General features: G+C 40.3%; 1 protein-coding gene across 19 annotated transcripts in view; it reads right to left on the bottom strand.

Annotated features, from left to right (window-relative positions):
* Window positions 1-17,754, bottom strand: part of RBFOX2 (RNA binding fox-1 homolog 2) — a 271,018-nt gene that overhangs the window by 166,870 nt on the left and 86,394 nt on the right. For all 19 annotated transcript variants that reach the window (XR_006776547.2, XR_006776548.2, XR_015727090.1 and 16 more), the window contains exon 2: window positions 14,654-14,704. Coding sequence is in view for 16 of the 19 variants with exons in the window: in XM_087868764.1 (XP_087724890.1) it covers window positions 14,654-14,704 (51 nt within the window). In the remaining 3 variants the exon portion in view is untranslated. The remainder of the gene's footprint in view (window positions 1-14,653; window positions 14,705-17,754) is intronic.

Raw genomic sequence — 17,754 nt, 5'->3', positions numbered from 1 at the left:
GCCTTTCACTTCAGAAATGGCTATAGTGTTAGCACAGCGGGAATAAACTGCTTTTGTAAATAGTCCCCAGCACAATGTGAAGCCCAATACAGTGTGAAACAGTTTTTTAAAAAAACAACAAAACACTGCTGAAGTACTGAGAGTTTCTATAGATGAAAATTGTTTAACAGCACCCATTCTGGACAACTAAGAGTAGAGTAAGAGAATGTCAGAGCTGGCCAAGATCTCAAATATTATCATCTCGAACTTCCTTATTTCTATGAGGAAACTAAAGGCCCAGAGAAATAAAGTGACATATGCAAAGTCAAAAGTAGTGAAAAGCCAAGTTTCCTAACTCCCTCATGATGCATGGTCTTTCCACTATACTGTACAGTCTTTATTTAGACACTTTTTCATGTAAGCACTACCAAGACAAGGATAGCTACATTTTAACCACTTCGCAAAGGGTAAAGAAACTAATGAACATGTAACAATTCCTGAAAGGAAATAGAGAAAGAAATCCTACCTTTTTCTACTGTGAAATAAAGCCTTATCTAATATCACTACTTTCTTAATAGCAATCGTTTTTAAATTAAATTATTCTTCACAGGGTTAATAGCCGCACTATCAACAAGCAATGTCTAAATAAGGACTTAGCAAGTTATGGTCCATGGACCAAATCCAGCTTTTCACTTGTTTTTGTACAACCTGCATATGGACCATGAGCTGAGATGGTTTTTATGTTTTTTTAAATGGCTGGAAAAAAAATCAAAAGCAGCATATTTCATGACATGTGGAAACTACATGAAATTCAGTGCCCTCAAATAAAGTTTTATTAGAACACAGCCACATGCATTCATGTCCACGCTATCTATGGTTGCTCACTACAGCAGCTGTAACAGAGGTCGTACGGCCCGAAAATCCCAAAATAGTTGCTCTCTGATCCTTTGCAAAAAGTTCTGTCCATTCCCGTTCTCAACGATTGATAACTGTGATGTGTGACCCTTCAGCCAAGTGCAAAGTACTGCACTGTAAGTTCTTGGGGGCCCAGCTTCAGCAGCAAGCTCCCCAAGCTCTTTAGCAGGAGCCCTACCCGGGGTGCGTGGCCGACCTTGACCTCCTGACAGGCTGATCTCTCCTCCAGAGAAGCCAAGGGGGGCTCTGTGCTAGGCTCCAGCACGTGTTTTAGTTAGTATTTATCAGGAGTACTACACAAGCATACCCATTTTACAAATGAGGGCCCAAAAGAGAGGTGAAAGATCAGGCGCACACTAAAACTCTGAACGCAGGTCTGCCTGACACGAAGGTTCTCTGATTGTTCCCCAGGGGTTTTGCAAATTGTGTTCGAATCCGCTGAGGGGCCTCAGGGTCAGAAGGATGCTCAGAGGTTGAGGCTCCAAGTCCTCCAAACAAATCTTTTCAACTAGGGCCACCCCACTTACATGGTTCATAGACTGTGCCCACGTACTTCATTTGAAAAAGAATGTACGGAGGTCAGCGTACTTCTTCAAAAGAAAAGCTATGCTCTTCTCTCTGTGCCACTTATTACCACCTTTGCCAAATCTCTCACAAAGCTGGACATCTTAATTTCCTCATTTGCCAAATGAGATTAAAACCCTGCCCCCCCCGCCGCCTCACCAAGATCAAATGAAAATGGACAGGAAAGTGATCTATAAACGCTATAGGACTATAGAAATAGAATACAGAATTATCACTCCCTCAGTGTAGGGTTGGGGAGGGGAACCAGAAAGGAAATAACATCTGCCACTGACTAAAGAAAAATCAAACATGCAAAAAAACACACTTTTTTTTTTTTAAGAATTTATTCATTTGAGAGAGAGCGAGAGAGATCACAAATCACAAGGGAGAGGGAGAAGTAGACTCCCTGCTGAGCAGGGAGCCTGACACAGGGCTGGATCCCAGGACCCTGGGATCATGACCTGAGCTGAAGGTAGATACTTAACCTCTGAGCCACCCAGGCGCCCCAGAACACACATTTAATTAAAAGTAAATAAGGAAAAGACATGTGCTCAGTGAAAATATCATAAACATTCAAATCTAACACATTTAGTTTCAAAACCCAACTTTAGGGGGCCCCTGGGTGGCTCAGTCGGTTGGGCATCTGCCTTTGGCTGGGGTCATGATCCCAGGGTCCTGGGATGGAGACCAGCATTGGGCTCCCTGCTCAGCACAGAGCCTTCTTCTCCCTTTCCCCCCTGCTTGTGCTCTCTATCTCTCTCAAATAAATAAATAAAATTTTTTAAAAAACAAAAAACATCAGGGGTGCCCGGATGGCTTAGTCAGTTAGGCATTTGACTGTTGATTTCAGGTCAGGTTAGGATCTCAGGGCTGTGAGATCAAGCCCCACACTGGAGCCTGTTTAAGTTTCTCTCTCTCCCTCCGTCCCCCAACCTCTAAAAAATAAAAATAAAGCTCAACTTCACTAATTATTGGCTACATAGTCTTGGGCAACGACTTAAATTTTTTTGAGCCTTAGTTTCCTCACCTGCAAATGGGAGGAATAAGACAATACTTGCCAAATGCTTTATATACAGGACTTGGCACATAATCGGTGTTCAATACATGTTAGCTCTCTTTTCCTGGGAACCCCACTTGCTACTCTAAAATTAAGACACACCCACTAAAATCAGTGCATGAGCTCCCTACACCAGTAACAATATAACAGAATTAAGGAGCTAGAAGCATCTATAGCTTAGATGATTCTATGATTTACCTGACACCACAATGCTTCTGAGAGCACAGGCTGAAGGTGCTCTAAGGAACAATGAAAGATCCTAATAACAGGAGATACCCAGGCAGGCCCTTGTTGAAAAGTTCTACTAATTCAATAAGGATGTTTATTGAGGGGTTTAAGAGCCTTCTACGGTTCCACAAAATGGCAGATTTACATTTACTATCCACTTGACCAAACCCATTAAACTTGTAAGAGGCACTCTCTTGCTGAAGATCAGATATCTACCTTCTTAAGTATTAATTTTTTATATAGCTCTGGCAAGGCAAAAGCAAAAAACCTAGTGAAAGCCTGGACAAAGTTTTTTGTTTTTGTTTTAATCTTCCACAGGAAAAAATCCCAACAGAGTAGTCTCTGTATTTCAAGAAGGCTAAAGATAAGTTTACTTTTTAATTTATCCCTTTACCAAATTCTTCCTGAGTACTCACTTTGAGCAAAGTATTTAAGAATATCAAGAAGTATAACAGGGTCCTTGTTCTCACAGAACAGTATGGGTCACCATAAGATAATATGCAGCTAAGCAGAATAATGATACTCCAGTGAGATCAGAGCTGAGCCTTTGTTTAAATGTATGATTACATAGAACTTACTGAAATTATTTTTTGGTGGCACCAAATTTTCTAACACAAAGACCTTAAATCATCTGTTATATTCCCCCTGCCTTTCTAAATCAACCCTAAATCAGCTCAGTATAATGGCATACACTAGTGCTATCAAGAAAATAAAAATATTTAATCTATAACTGAAACACGTAACTATATTGGTCACCAACTATGAGACCTTTTGTTTTATCTTACACTTAACTACTTGGTTTCATTCTAAATCATCTGCCAGTGGCCGTCTACTATATTGGTCACCAACTATGAGACCTTTTGTTTTATCTTACACTTAACTACTTGGTTTCATTCTAAATCATCTGCCAGTGGCCGTCTATCGAAGAACAAAGGGTTAAAGAGATCTATCATGTCTTTCTTTCTCTTTCTTTCTTTCTTTCTTTCTTTCTTTCTTTCTTTCTTTTCTTTTCTTTTCTTTTCTTTTCTTCCTTCCTTCCTTCCTTCACTTTTTTCATAACTTTTATTTTGTTATATTAGTCACCATACAGTACACCCCCAGTTGATCTATCATGTTTCTTAAAAGTAACTCACCAAATGGGAGCCAGGTTTGATTATGACTACCTGCCGCTTATGTCTTCTAACCACGTGGCCGCCCTAAACAATTCTAAAGAGATGAACTACCTGATTTTGAAAACTGCTAATAAAGAAAATTCTACAGATTTCCTTTGCAAGTAGTCCCAGTGATTAATAATCTTCAGTCAGATAATCCTTTTTGAAGGCCATATTAAACGTCTCATTACAACATAAATCAAATGCCTATATACAAAGGAACAGGCCAATCTACTGGAAAGCCAACTAGTGAAGTTATGATCCATCCATTTACAAAATAATAAGGATTTCGGTCAAGAGAAAAATACAAACTGTTCTGACAGCCTAAAATCACAGCAAGCTGAAACTGAGTAAAAACTGGCAAATCTGGGGGCGCCTGGGTGGCACAGCGGTTAAGCGTCTGCCTTCGGCTCAGGGCGTGATCCCGGCGTTGTGGGATCGAGCCCCACATAAGGCTCCTCCGCTATGAGCCTGCTTCTTCCTCTCCCACTCTCCTTGCTTGTGTTCCCTCTCTCGCTGGCTGTCTCTATCTCTGTCGAATAAATAAATAAAAAATCTTTAAAAAAAAAAAACAACTGGCAAATCTGGGGGAAGAAGTCTAACCAGGGAATAAAAGACAGGCTATGACAAAGGAAGCACGTACAGAAAAGGGATGAGAAGAAAGCCAGCCATCCTTTCTATGCTTCTGGCTCGAGTCACTCATCTATCCACAGATCCAGAGCAGCCCTGCTGAAGTCAGAGGTAGGAAGTTAAGTGATAAAAACTCCCATTGTTTCCATAAAGGAAGCATGATACTGCCAACAGCCACAAAGTCAAACCCATTAGAGCCAAAAGAGTCCTTAAAGGAAAAACAAAAACCTTGGGCCCAGAGATGAGAAGAGACTTTCTAGAGTACAGAAAAAGCAGAAGGTAGAGGCAGTGAAATATCACATCAGCTAATGTCACTCCTGACCTAGGAAATTTTTAAAAATGTAATGCTTACAAAAGTTAAGTAACTGTCCTCCTCATTTTCACTGAGGAGAACACTGAGCCTTAAAGAAGTTAAATTTTGCTCATGGTCTTCACAGAATTTACCAAACTCACTGGATCTGACACTTATGGAAATGCTCACGCATATGATGTGTTAAATGAGTTCAAATGAGTAGAGGCAGTAAGGAAAGGTTTCATACAGCAGGTTAAGTTATGGCCAGGGATCCTAAGGGTTCTGCTGGGAAAATAGAGAAATATTTCAAGCAAAAGGCACCAGGAAGAAATAAATATCCAGGACAGAGATCTGAAGGACTCTGAGGAGCCATGCATAGTAGAAGAAATATGTGGAAGGGACTAACAATGAACACGATGGTTGTAGAGAGCTTTCAATGTCTGGTGCAGTCTGGCCAGATTCTGTTCATGTCATGACAGTCTCAAAACTGAATCCCTCTTTCTACTGATACTGCCAAGACCCGTAATGAGTTATGTAAATAAACTTACACAGGTTTCATTCCCCACACATAAGCATATTATTCTTGGAAATATGGTAAAGTTATGTTCCTGAGCTAGAAATTTCAAATCTATAGATATAATTCACTTCACATGGTAAAGCAGAAGAAAAAAAGACTTAAATCAGAGACTGCAGAAACTAAATATTTCCTTATAAAGCTTCCCTAAGGCCTCTTTTCCATAAAATTAATAAGAAAAATGACTTAATGACCCTATCACATGCCTGGAAATTTATGTATGTTACCTCTAATCTCACAACAACCTTTCACAGTAGATACCATCCCCATTTTATAGATGAAGAAACTGAGGCTTAGAGAAGGAAAATACTTGCCCAAAGTCACACAGCCTGCAATGGCGGCACTGATATTTAAGTCCAAAGCCAGGGTGTGGTTTGTGCAGGTGCGTGCATTTGTGTGTGTCCAGAGGAATTTCCATGAAGCAGCCTTACGGAAGCTACAGTGCCTTGGTTAAAGAAGAAAAAAAAGCCAGTGAAAGCGGCTGGTCCTCTACCATATCACACCTCTCAGGACAAGCAGAGATCAGCAAAACTGCTCTTCACTACCTGAAGAGCTTTCTTGCCCATACATGCCTGCCACTAAGGATCTGGAGGCTACGTTAGCCAAACACAAAGCCCCTACAAACCTGCCAATCTTCCTGAGAGCAATCATCAGGACTGAACAAAGACAGTCAAATGCCTATTTCCATAGTCTCTTTCCTATGATAGTTACACAGAGTTTATCCCAATGCAGTAAACAAGGATGAAAATATAGTTTTATTAGGGAGAGGAGATAGATTTGTCTTGCAAAATCTCATAACTGAAAAAAAAACTGCAAATTGCAAATCTGACAAAGAACTTATCCAGAATATACAAAGAACTCCGACAATTCAATAAGAGGACAAACGAAGCAAGTAAAAAGTGGGAAGGGCAAAAGACTTAAACAGATATCTCAACAAAGAAGACATATGAATAGTTAATAAGCAAATAAAAAGGCAACTCTACATCTTTCAGTATTAGGAAATGCAAATTAAAACCACAATGAGCTACCAACACACACTCTATATAATCAAAAAGGTGGATAAAACCAAACCACTTTGGAAAACAATGGCTTACTACCATACATACACACAAGCTTACCATAAAACCCAGCAATTCCACTCCTAGAAATCTGCCTAAGAGAAATTAAAACATATGTCCATAAAACGACTTCTATGCAAATGTTCATAATGGCATTATTCGTAATCACCAAACTGAAAACAATACAAATTATCTCTCAATTGGTAAATGGATTTATGAAATGGGGTACATCCATACAAAAGAATACTATTCAGCAACAAAGAGTAATGACACAGTGATACATACTACAACATGGATGAACCTCAGAAACATTATGCTAAATGACAGAAGTCACACATGGAAGACTACATACATATTATATGATCCCATTTACATGAATGTCCAGAAAAGAGAGTCAGGAAACAGATCAGCAGTTTCTGTTTGGGGTAAGAGTAGGAACTACAAAAAAATTGAAGAAAATCTGGGGGGGGGAGGGGCAGGGGTTTTATGGAATTATTCTAAAACCAAACTGTGGTGATGGATCTTATAAATTTTATAGGATCACTGAATAAGTATACTTACATTGAATGACTTTTATGGTATGGAAATTATATCTCAACAGTGCTTTTTAAGTGATTATTTATTTATTATTTTCTCTATATATGCATGTATATATTTAATAATGCCTGGGGAAATGAAAAAGTATAAAAGAAAGTGAATATAATCATTTTATGATTCAGCTACATTTAGTCATAATAATGTAATTATTATATAACCATAAATTAGGAATAAACACTTATTTCTTTAAATGGCTTTATTAGAAAGAAGGAGACAGTGTCTAGAAAACTGTTAATATCTCATCTCCAACACTAGGAAGCCAAAATATAGCGTCTAAAATCAGTAAATCAAGAAATAGCAGAATAGGCATGTTATTTAGACACATGGCAGACAGCAGCAGATGAAACAAAATGGTCTTTTCCAGAAGGAAAAAGCTTATGAACTATTTGTAGAATGAAATGATCTAAAGTGCAAGAGTAAGTCTGAAGCTAATTACACGGTTTGAGCAAAATGCTCGAACACCAGATGCCACAGCATTTACCAGCCCTTCATCCACTAGAGGGTGTAAGGCAACATAACAGAGAACCTGACCACGGACGGGTGACCTGGTGTCAGAGATTGGGGAGAAGCAACCATTTTATAATATACCTTGCATGAAGGCTGAGAGTGGGGTTCTGTACAACCTAGCGGAAAGAAAAAAAGGAATTTTGTATGTAATTTAAAGCAAAGCAGAAGTATTTTTAATTAAAAGGGGGGCCAGTAAGAAAATTATTATAGATTGTGAGATATAGAAGGGGTATGAAACAATTTACTTCTGAATCAGTCATTTTTTTTTTTTTTTAAAGATTTTATTTATTTATTCGACAGAGATAGAGACAGCCAGCGAGAGAGGGAACACAAGCAGGGGGAGTGGGAGAGGAAGAAGCAGGCTCATAGTGGAGGAGCCTGATGTGGGGCTCGATCCCTGATCTCCGGGATCACGCCCTGAGCCGAAGGCAGACGCCCAACCGCTGTGCCACCCAGGCGCCCCTGAATCAGTCATTTTAATACAGTTTCCAGCTTGGAGTGGGGGGAGGGTGGTTGTGGTGAAATTTCTCATTTGACAAATAATTCCTAGCTGGAAGTGATATTAAACACAGCAAATAATAAACTCATTGCCTAGACAGTACTAAGGCTGGTGTTTTTCTTGTTTTCTTGGGTTTTTTGGTCCTCCTAAAATTCAATTATTCACAGCAGCCAGAATGTTGTTTTTAAAAATGTAAAATTGGGGCCCCTGGGTGGCACAGCGGTTAAGCGTCTGCCTTCGGCTCAGGGCGTGATCCCGGTGGTCTGGGATCGAGACCCGCATCAGGCTCCTCCGCTGGGAGCCTGCTTCTTCCTCTCCCACTCCCCCTGCTTGTGTTTCCTCTCTCACTGGCTGTCTCTCTCTCTCTCTGTCAAATAAATAAATAAAAAATCTTTTAAAAAAATGTAAAATAAATCACATCACTTCCCTGCCTCAAACCTTTCGAAGTCTTTCACATTAAACAAGATAATTTTCATTTCTTCTTTCAACAAATACTTACTGATCTCCAAGCTCTGCTCTAAGCAAAGCCACAGCTCGCACAGCGTGTTTCAGTGCGAGAGAGGCACAGTAATGTACACGCACTGGACAATTTCAGATGAGGATGACAGATCTGAAGAAAGTGCAACTGAACAGTCAGGTTATGAATCTGGATTATCTTCAGACTGGTGTAGTCAGGAAAGGCTTCTCGGTGGAGTAAATTGTGTACCTGTGACCTGATTGAGAAGGTGAGCATCTCGGTGAAGAGCAGTGCACAGCTGAAGGCAGAAGGGACAGTGATTCCACACGGAAGCTGGGGTCAGGCTTGTTCAAGAACGGCCGTGGGCAAATGCCACGTGTAAGTAAGAGAGCTGCAGGAGACGGAGCTACGGAGGTAGGCAGCAGGCTCGTGCACGAGCCTCCCTGTAGCCATGCGGTGGGCTACTACTCAACCAATAAACCAACTGACACCTGCTACGACACGGATGAACCTTGAAAATATTATGCTCAGTGAAAAGAAACCAGTCACAAAAGACCAGATATTGTGTGATTCCATTTACATGAAACGTCCAGAATTGGCAAATCCACAGAGACAGAAAGCACATGAGTGGCTGCAGAGGGATGTGGAATAGGGAAGCGACTGCTAAAGTACATGGAGTTCTTTAAGGCTGCATTTTTAAGGACAACAATTATTAGAATTTTGTTCTTCAAAACTACAGACTGCCATCTACTAGTAGGTCCAGAAAATCAATTTTGCTCAATCAATTGTTGAACAGAAAGGAATGGAAAATATACAGTACTTACAACACAGTAAGGTTAGTACTATTTGGAAGACTAATTCTAAGTTACACTCCTGTGTGTGTGTGTGTGTGTGTGTGTGTGTGTGTGTGTGTGTGTGCATGCGTGCACCGGGTCATGATGTTAAAGGTATCGCTTACTAGGGGTTGTTGTCTTTATGAAGCTTGAAAGCACTGAGCTAGAACTTGACCACTCTCTTACTATATCCGCCAGCCGAACTCTCCGCACGGGAGGAAAAGCAGCTATCATTTCTCTGGCACCAAACCAAATGAGTAGGACAGAAAATGCATTTGCTATTGTCCATGGCTCCCAATCAAAATAACTAAAAGCCCTGAAAGTTAATTTATAAAAACTTTGACTAAAATTAAGCCCATTCCAGGGATAAAAGGAAGAACTGGTTAGAAAAAGGAAAAGTTTTTTCAATTCTTAAGAAAGAAAATACTTTTGAAAAATAAATCCCTTAGGTCATTTTTATTTTTGTTTTTTTATTTTTTAAGTAGGCTCCACGCCCAGCATGGAGCTGAACGCAGGGCCTGAACTCATGACCCTGAGATCAAGACCTGAGCTGCAATCAAGAGTCAGAGGCTTAACTGACTGAGCCACCCAGGCGCCCCTCTTAGGTCATTTTTAATCTATCCTCTCAATTAAAAGTACGGCTGCCACTCCCAATTAAAATCTCTAACAGTCAAAGTCACATCTGCCAATGTGAACATCTCCTTTGACATTCTCACTGTTGCCATGTTTCACCTGAACATGTTGATACAGTGGCTTTTCAACAGAATTTTAGGAAGAGGAAAAAAAACTTTAAGGAACTATTGACCAGCATTTTAAAAATAAGATGAAGAGCCTAACACCATGTCACTAATTTTTTCTTTATATTTAAAATACAAAAAGATAAACTGTGGACCCTAAGCTATTTTAACAAACAAGACAGGAAGAAAACTTGACACACAGAAGTTACTCAAGGGACCTCCAGGTCATATGAAGCCGTTTCATGCTGCTACATTCCCCCAAGGATTCCATAATATCTTGTCACACTAGCAAGAGAACATCCCCATTCCTGGAAGAGAGAACACTGACAGAAGAACACAAAAGGGAAATACAAGACACTGGAGGCTGAAAATCCAGGGTTCAAGCCCATTTCTGCCACCTCCCCTCTATGTGACATTGGAAATTCATTTAAAAATCTTCGCGTTGGTTTTCTTTTTTGTCTTTTTTTAAGATTTATTTATTTTTTGAGAGAGAGAGAATGTGTGCACAAGCAGAGGGAGGGGCACAGGGAAAGGGACAGAGTGCCCAAGCAGACACCCCACCGAGTGGGGAGCCGGATGCAGGTCTCAATTCCAGGACTCTGAGATCATGACCTGAGCTGAAATCAGGAGTCTGACTCTCAACAGACGGAATCACCGAGGCACCCCTCTGCGTTGGTTTTCTTATCTATAGAGATATTAAAGCCCCACCTTCCTAGCAGAGCTATTGTGAAGATCAAAACTCAGTAAACACGGAAGCACACTGTATCGTACTTTATAAACGTTAGTCTTTTTAACACGCTATTACTCTCAGTTCTACACCTGACTCAACATCTGAACCCAACCAAGAGTCTGTATTATCTCTCAGCTCAAATGTGAACAGCAATGTTTCATTCCCGCACAGGTTAAATGTTAGGCAACGTACTGTGCCATAATCCCAATTCCTGATCATATCAGTTAAGGGGACCTTCACTACAGTTCTATAATTATGGCTAAGATGACCACACAGCCCACTCATCTCTGTTTGCCTGGGACTGTTTCAACATGAGCATTGCTTTTCACTCGCAAAAGTGCCCCAACTAGAATGATGAATTCTATGGCCACCCTCATACAGCAGACATAAAGTTATGGCACCGAGAGGAGGCAAGGGGCTGGCCTTAGGACTCCCACTGTATTCTCCAGAATCCCCCTGAAAGCCATCCTAAATAAATAAACAGTGTTAGCAAAAACAGTAAGCTTGCTATGCAGAACTAAGCCCCCTTCTAATCAGATTGATACTCCTAAAACCCTCCTACCTAAAAACTCTAGAGCTAATAGCCACAAATATTCACTCATTTAAAAATATTACAAACCCACAAAATACTCCGCGTTAATCAACACTGAAACAAGCACCTGCACATATACATCAACCACAGAGAAACAATCAGCTGGGAATCTAAGCTGCTCTACTGTATCATCAACCTAACCTCCTACACAGCCTTAGGTGAGACACTCAGCCTTCCAGCTGCTTTTCACTTCTGTAAATCTGGAGATGTTGGTCTCCTTCGCTTCCACAGAGAAAGCCCATTAGCAAGCACGGTGAAGTGCCTGGAGTGCTTTAGAATGCAATGGCTTGTCATCTCATAAAGCTTGCTAACTGACTGGGAAAGAAGGCTGGGTGACTGCACATAAAAAAGCAAAACCTCTACAAGGTGGCAGGTGTGTTTTTTTCCCTCCTTTGCTCCGCATGTTTCTAATTCAAATGTGCTGGTGGGAGCTTACATAACAGCATGAAAAAGGTCACCCGACAGTGACACACTGGTCTACTTGGTGCTAAGGAACCCACGGGTGATAATCCTTAACCAGGGGCCATGGCTTCCTAGATCTGTGGTTGAGCTTCACGAGGCCTCTGAAGCCGCCAAACGGTAAATGAAGGATGGGAGTGAGAAGGCACACACACATGCTCACGCACACGCGCGTGCACACACACACAAGACCACACTTTTCCTTGTGTGAGGGAACAATCCCCAGGACAGAGGAAAGGGCCCTCAACAAAGAGAAGACAAATTTCAGTTCTTATGCAGCTACTAACTAGTATGGTTACCTTGGATAAGTCATTTTATCTCTGTGTGCCTCAGTTTTCTGCTCTCTCCAAAGGAAGTGTTTATCTACTTCAAAAGGTGACTGTGAGGATGAGGTGGGAAAGCACGATGACAGTGCTCTAGGAGGATCAGGATTTTAACTTTGTCTCTTTTAAAATCATGAGGAGATGCTGATAAAAATCCTGTCTGGGGACAGTTCCTATCTGTTTAGAAAGGAACAGCAAAAGAATAGAAGGGCAAATAAAGACACACAATTAAAATTCACCTTCACCTCACCCCCCTGGCTCCTGGATTTGCTGAGCCAAACCACTCTGGGGAGATGTAAAGATCACAAGTTCAGTTTCTGCCCAGCTCAGGCTGCTCGGTGACCAGTGTTTTGCACACTGATAAATGCCTCCCAAACCTCAGTGCACAAAGTGAGAGTTCACAAGGTCAGGCGCATTAATTAGCAGTACTCATTTGGATTCTGTATTCATCAAATACAACAAGCAGCTATTCAATATTTGCCTGTTTGCACTGCTCTAAGATCTCTAATTCAAAGATCCAGCCAGAGAACAAAATAAAGCCCAAGAAAATAAACTAATACAAACCTGTCACCATCAGAATGTGCCTCAAAGTAAATTAGCAGCTTTAAACTACGGCAAAAGGGTCTGCATAGACCTACAGCAGAGAGAGTATGAGTAATGAAGGTGCATGTTACAGAAGCGGGTCCCTACTACAAGAGAAAGGAAAAATAAAGCAGTTCCAAGCAACTGTGCTTTAACAAATTCCTCCTGATTCCTTTTGCTTAGTTTCTTATTGAGCTGCAATCCCCACAGGAAACACAGAGCATTATACAGTACCTCTCAGATCCTTTGAAACTCAGTACGTCTATTCCCATACTTCACTTCAATTAGTTTACCTTCCTATACCTAAAATAAGCCTATATTCAACATAAGAAACATTTTATAAATAAGTAAACATATGCACTGGTATGCAAGACTGGATAGAGAATGACCATGATCCTTTATGTTTTAAGGGTCCTAGGTGAAAAGTCCAGGATGAAACAGAAAATGTCACTCCTTTTAAAGTAGTCCATAGGACTATAGTTCTTGACCCTGGCTGCAAAACAGCATCGCCTGTAGGGATTTCCAAATATGTGAATGACTAAACCCAATTTTAGACCTACTCAATCAGAACGTCTGGGGGCTGAATCTCTAGGCACTAGTACTTTTCCTGATATATGGCCACGGTATAGAACTACTATCAAAGGGCATAAATTTCACAGCTTACAAAAGCCCTAGAGCAGAGCCAAACCAGAAAGAAAAGATCCTCTATATTTTCTTTAGATTTGAAGTAAATGACTATATTTTTCAAAAAAAACTTCCATAAGGACAAACTTCAATTGCAATGGTGACGATCCCACTGGGAGATGAACACAGAGATCAATACCACTCTCCCTCCCCCTTTTTCTCCATACCCTACCTGGGGCCCGTCTGATGCCAACCCAGCACCAAAAGTGCAAGACCTGGGCAAGTACTCAAACCGATGACCACTGATGATGGGGCCATCCTATAGTTAAGATCAGCTTCAGGGGCTCTGATGAGATTCAACTAACTATGTCACAACACTTTGGTTTAGCACTCTGATGACACATGTCCTGTGGACAAACCTAATGGCGAGGGCTTTTCTGGACAACCCTATAGGGAAGTAGGACAGGCATTCAAAGATAGTGCTAGGAGCTATCCTTTCAAATCTCCCGAAAAATATCAGCGTACCCAAACAGCAAGGAGGCAAATTTCAGAGGGTAGGTATCGTAAGCCACATTGTTCCTCTGAGGCAGCTTCACCTGATGCTCTAAACTAATGTGGCCTCAACCTCATCTGCTCAAGGTTTCAAACAGTGGAAGGACAGGGAAGGCATTTTATACACGCACATAAAGCATCCAGAGGAAGTCTCATAGGAAGCAGTACTGCTCTACCCATAGTAGGGCCTGGGCTTTTTTCCAATCATCCTCCCTATCTAACAAAGAAAAGCAGCAGAAACTTCCCTCTCTCAAGCAAGCCGTCCCTGATTAAAACCATAAGGCTGAATTCCCCCAGGAAGGAGAATGGAATTTTCTTGTTGCAGATTATTGCAAGGACTCAAAAAATTCTGTGCAGGCAGGGGCTAAGTGGCAGAGAATTAAGAGACAAGCCCAGCACTTAGAATTATGAGACATCAAGAAAACCAGGTTAAAAAATTATTATCAGCCTGGAGAAGAAAAAACAAAAGCAATTACGGCTGTGCCTGAGTGATTTTTTTTTTTCCCTGTAATATCCACAATTTCAGTAACATGATTACAGTTCTTTTAGGATTAAAAAATATATTTTATTTGTATCTCTAAATGTAAATTCATTGCTGAAACTAACTCTCCAAAATTATTTCAGGAAATGCTCTCTACCACAGCATCCTTAGAACGAACACACACACACTCACACACACACACACCATCTTAATTATAACAGCAAATACCAACCTGGCTGTCCCGTGCTGGGAATCCATGATAACCTGGGGTCAGAGGCTCGTTCTAAGAGAAAGAAAAGAAAATCAAACTATAAGACAAAGAAAATGTTAAGAATCACCAAAATCATCCAAATTGATCAAATATAAATTCCTGCAACAGTTCCTAAGATGTTCCATTGCCATACTCCACTCTAACTATATACCTCTCTCAGTTCAGCCTCGACAATGGCAAACACCACACCAAACGAATAGTATTTGCTTCAAAACACTACTCATAAATACTATTTTCCTCCTTATACAGCTAAATCTGTTTCCTTCCCAGTATATCTCAAACAGGGAGCCACTGTGATTTGGGGCAAATCAACTACCAACTTCACACTACGGGACTTTAGCCTCCCTGGCCCTTAACCACTAAAAGCCAGTAGCAATCCTGAACACTAGGACAACCAAAAACATCCATACATTCCCAGAAGTCTCCTGGCTGCACAATACCACCCGTTCTGAGATCTACCTCTTGGCCTGGAAGTTTTAGCCATTCCCCTCTATCAATATGTGTTCCTTCAGTTCTTTGAACCCTACATGAAATCCCACCTCTGCTCAGGACTTCCTCTACCACCTATATCACCCTATGGACCCAAGTGACTCCTAACATGTATATATTAAGTGTATTTAGGCTATTTTATAATTTCCTTTTCATATTATTTATGACTCAATAAACCTTATTTTTGTAAAGGTCTATCATATTGAGTGTCTCATCTTCATATTAACCACTAAATCAAGATCCTTGAGGGCAAGAATGATAGCCAATAAAAGCTATGCAAACCCTAATTGAGTATAAGGTCATAGGATATGAGCACTCATTCATGGCTTGACCCATTCAATCATTCAGTCAACACATATTGAACACCTGACTTTTTTTTTTTTTTTTTTTTAAGAGAGTGGGGAAGAGGGGCAGAGGGACAGACAGAACCTTAAGCAGGCTCCAGGCTGCCCAATGCAGGACCCGATCTCATGACCCTGAGATCACGACCTGAGCCAAAATCAAGAGTTGGACGCTTAACTGACTGAGTCACCCAGGCTCCCTGAACACCTAGTATTTCTAAAGTACTGTTAGATGATAGTCATCAGTAAGAAAGATGAATAACACAAGGCCCTTGCCTTCAAGTGAACTTTTAAATGGGAGGAGATCTGTGTGCACATCAAAGTGTAAATGAGAACATACGGTGCTCTTGTAATTTTTTCAACATGCTCAACATAGCTACCTGGAAAATACTCATTCTCTTCTTCCATCCATTTATACTTTCATTCCAACTAGCAGAATAACAAGGTAAGAATTTGCACTGACTTTCAAATACGGCAAGAGAGCACTTTCCAACCAATGATACATCTGCTTTGATATCCTTATCTTTGAAAATCAAACATCTGACTACATTCAAAAACATGAGAGCCAGAAGCCAACATAAACTCACTGCAGAGACCCCTTGTCTGTTCATCGCGGTTTCCCTGTAACCTAGCACAGTGTCTAACACACAGTGGGCACACAAAACAATGGATAAATAAACGGAGTTCAATAAGCTGAAGTTATTTTGGAATTCATCACTGATTCAATCACAGAAAACCCAAGTTCTCCTTTTTGATTCCTAAGTCTCTATTTTGGATATTTATAAATTAAGTCTTCCCAGAGAAAGCACACCAAAGATAATAGCCTTAAAAAATTATAGGTGCCAAATGATCCTGAGAAAGAAGAGTAAAGCTGAAAGATTCATGCTTCCTGATTTCAAATTTCCTGCAAAGCTACAGTACTCCAGAGAGTGTAACACTGGCCTAAGGATAGATATATAGACCAAAGGGCTACAACTGAGAGTCCAGAAATAAACCCCTGAAATTATGATCAACTGATTTTTGAAAAGGCTGCCAAGAAAATCAACGGGGGAAAGAACAGCCTTTTAACAAATGGCGCTGAGACAACTGAGTATCAACATATAAAAGAATGAAGCTGGAACGCTATCTTACACCATACAGAAAACTAACTCAAAATAGATCACAGAGCTAAAACCACAGAACTCTTAGAAGAAAACAGAAGCAAATCTTCATGACTTTTGGTTTGGTAATTTCTTCAGGTATGACACCAAAAAAATAAGTGACAAAGGAAACAACAGATAAATCAGACTTCAACAAAATTAAAAACTACTGGGACTCAAAGGATACCATCAGTTCTGGGAATCTAATGTCTGGCATAGTGATTATAGTTAATAATACTGTATTATATACTTGAAAGGTGCTAAGAATGTAAACCTTTTTTTAAATTCATTTTTTATTATGTTAGTCACCATACAGTACATCCCTAGTTTTTGATGTAAAGTTCCATGATTCATTACTTGTGTATAACACCCACTGCACCATGCAATACGTGCCCTCCTTAATACCTATCACCAGCCTATCCCGTTCCCCCAATCTGTAAATCTTAAACATTCTCACGGTAACAAATAAATGGTAATTATGTGACATGAGGCAGGTGTCAGCTAACACTGTGTTGGTAATCACTTCCCAATATATAAGTGCACCAAATCAAAACCCTGTACACCTTGAACTTACACAATGTTATACGTCAATTATACCTCAGTAAAGTTAGGGGGGACTCCATGAATAAATGAAAAGACAACTCACAGAATGGGAGAAAATAGTGCAAGCCATCTGTCTGATAAAGGGCCTGTATTCAAAATATATATAAGGAACTCTTAAAAAGACGACCTAAATTTTAAAATGAGGAAGGATCTGCATAGGAAGTTCTCCAAAGAAGATATACAAATGGCCAATAAGTACATGAAAAGATGCTCATTAGTCGTCATTAGGGAAATGCAAATCAAAATTGCAATGAGAAAATACTTCACATCCGTTATGAAAAAAAGACAATTTTAGTGAAGATGTAGAGAAATTGGAATTTCATACATTGCCGGTAGGAATATAAAGTGGTAAAGGCACTCTGGAAACAGTCTGGCAGTCCCTCAAAATGTTACAACAGAGTTACGATATGATCCAGGAATTCCACACTAGGTGTAAGGAAGAAAACTGAAAACACAGATCCACACAAAACCATGTACTGGAATGTGCATA

This window comes from Ursus americanus, chromosome 17, assembly GCF_024610735.1.
Source record: "Ursus americanus isolate L20-20 chromosome 17, mUrsAme1.1.p, whole genome shotgun sequence".
Taxonomy (NCBI): Eukaryota; Metazoa; Chordata; class Mammalia; order Carnivora; family Ursidae; genus Ursus; species Ursus americanus.
The sequence above is the reverse complement of the archived record's forward strand: the minus strand, read 5'-3'. Positions and strand labels throughout refer to the sequence as shown.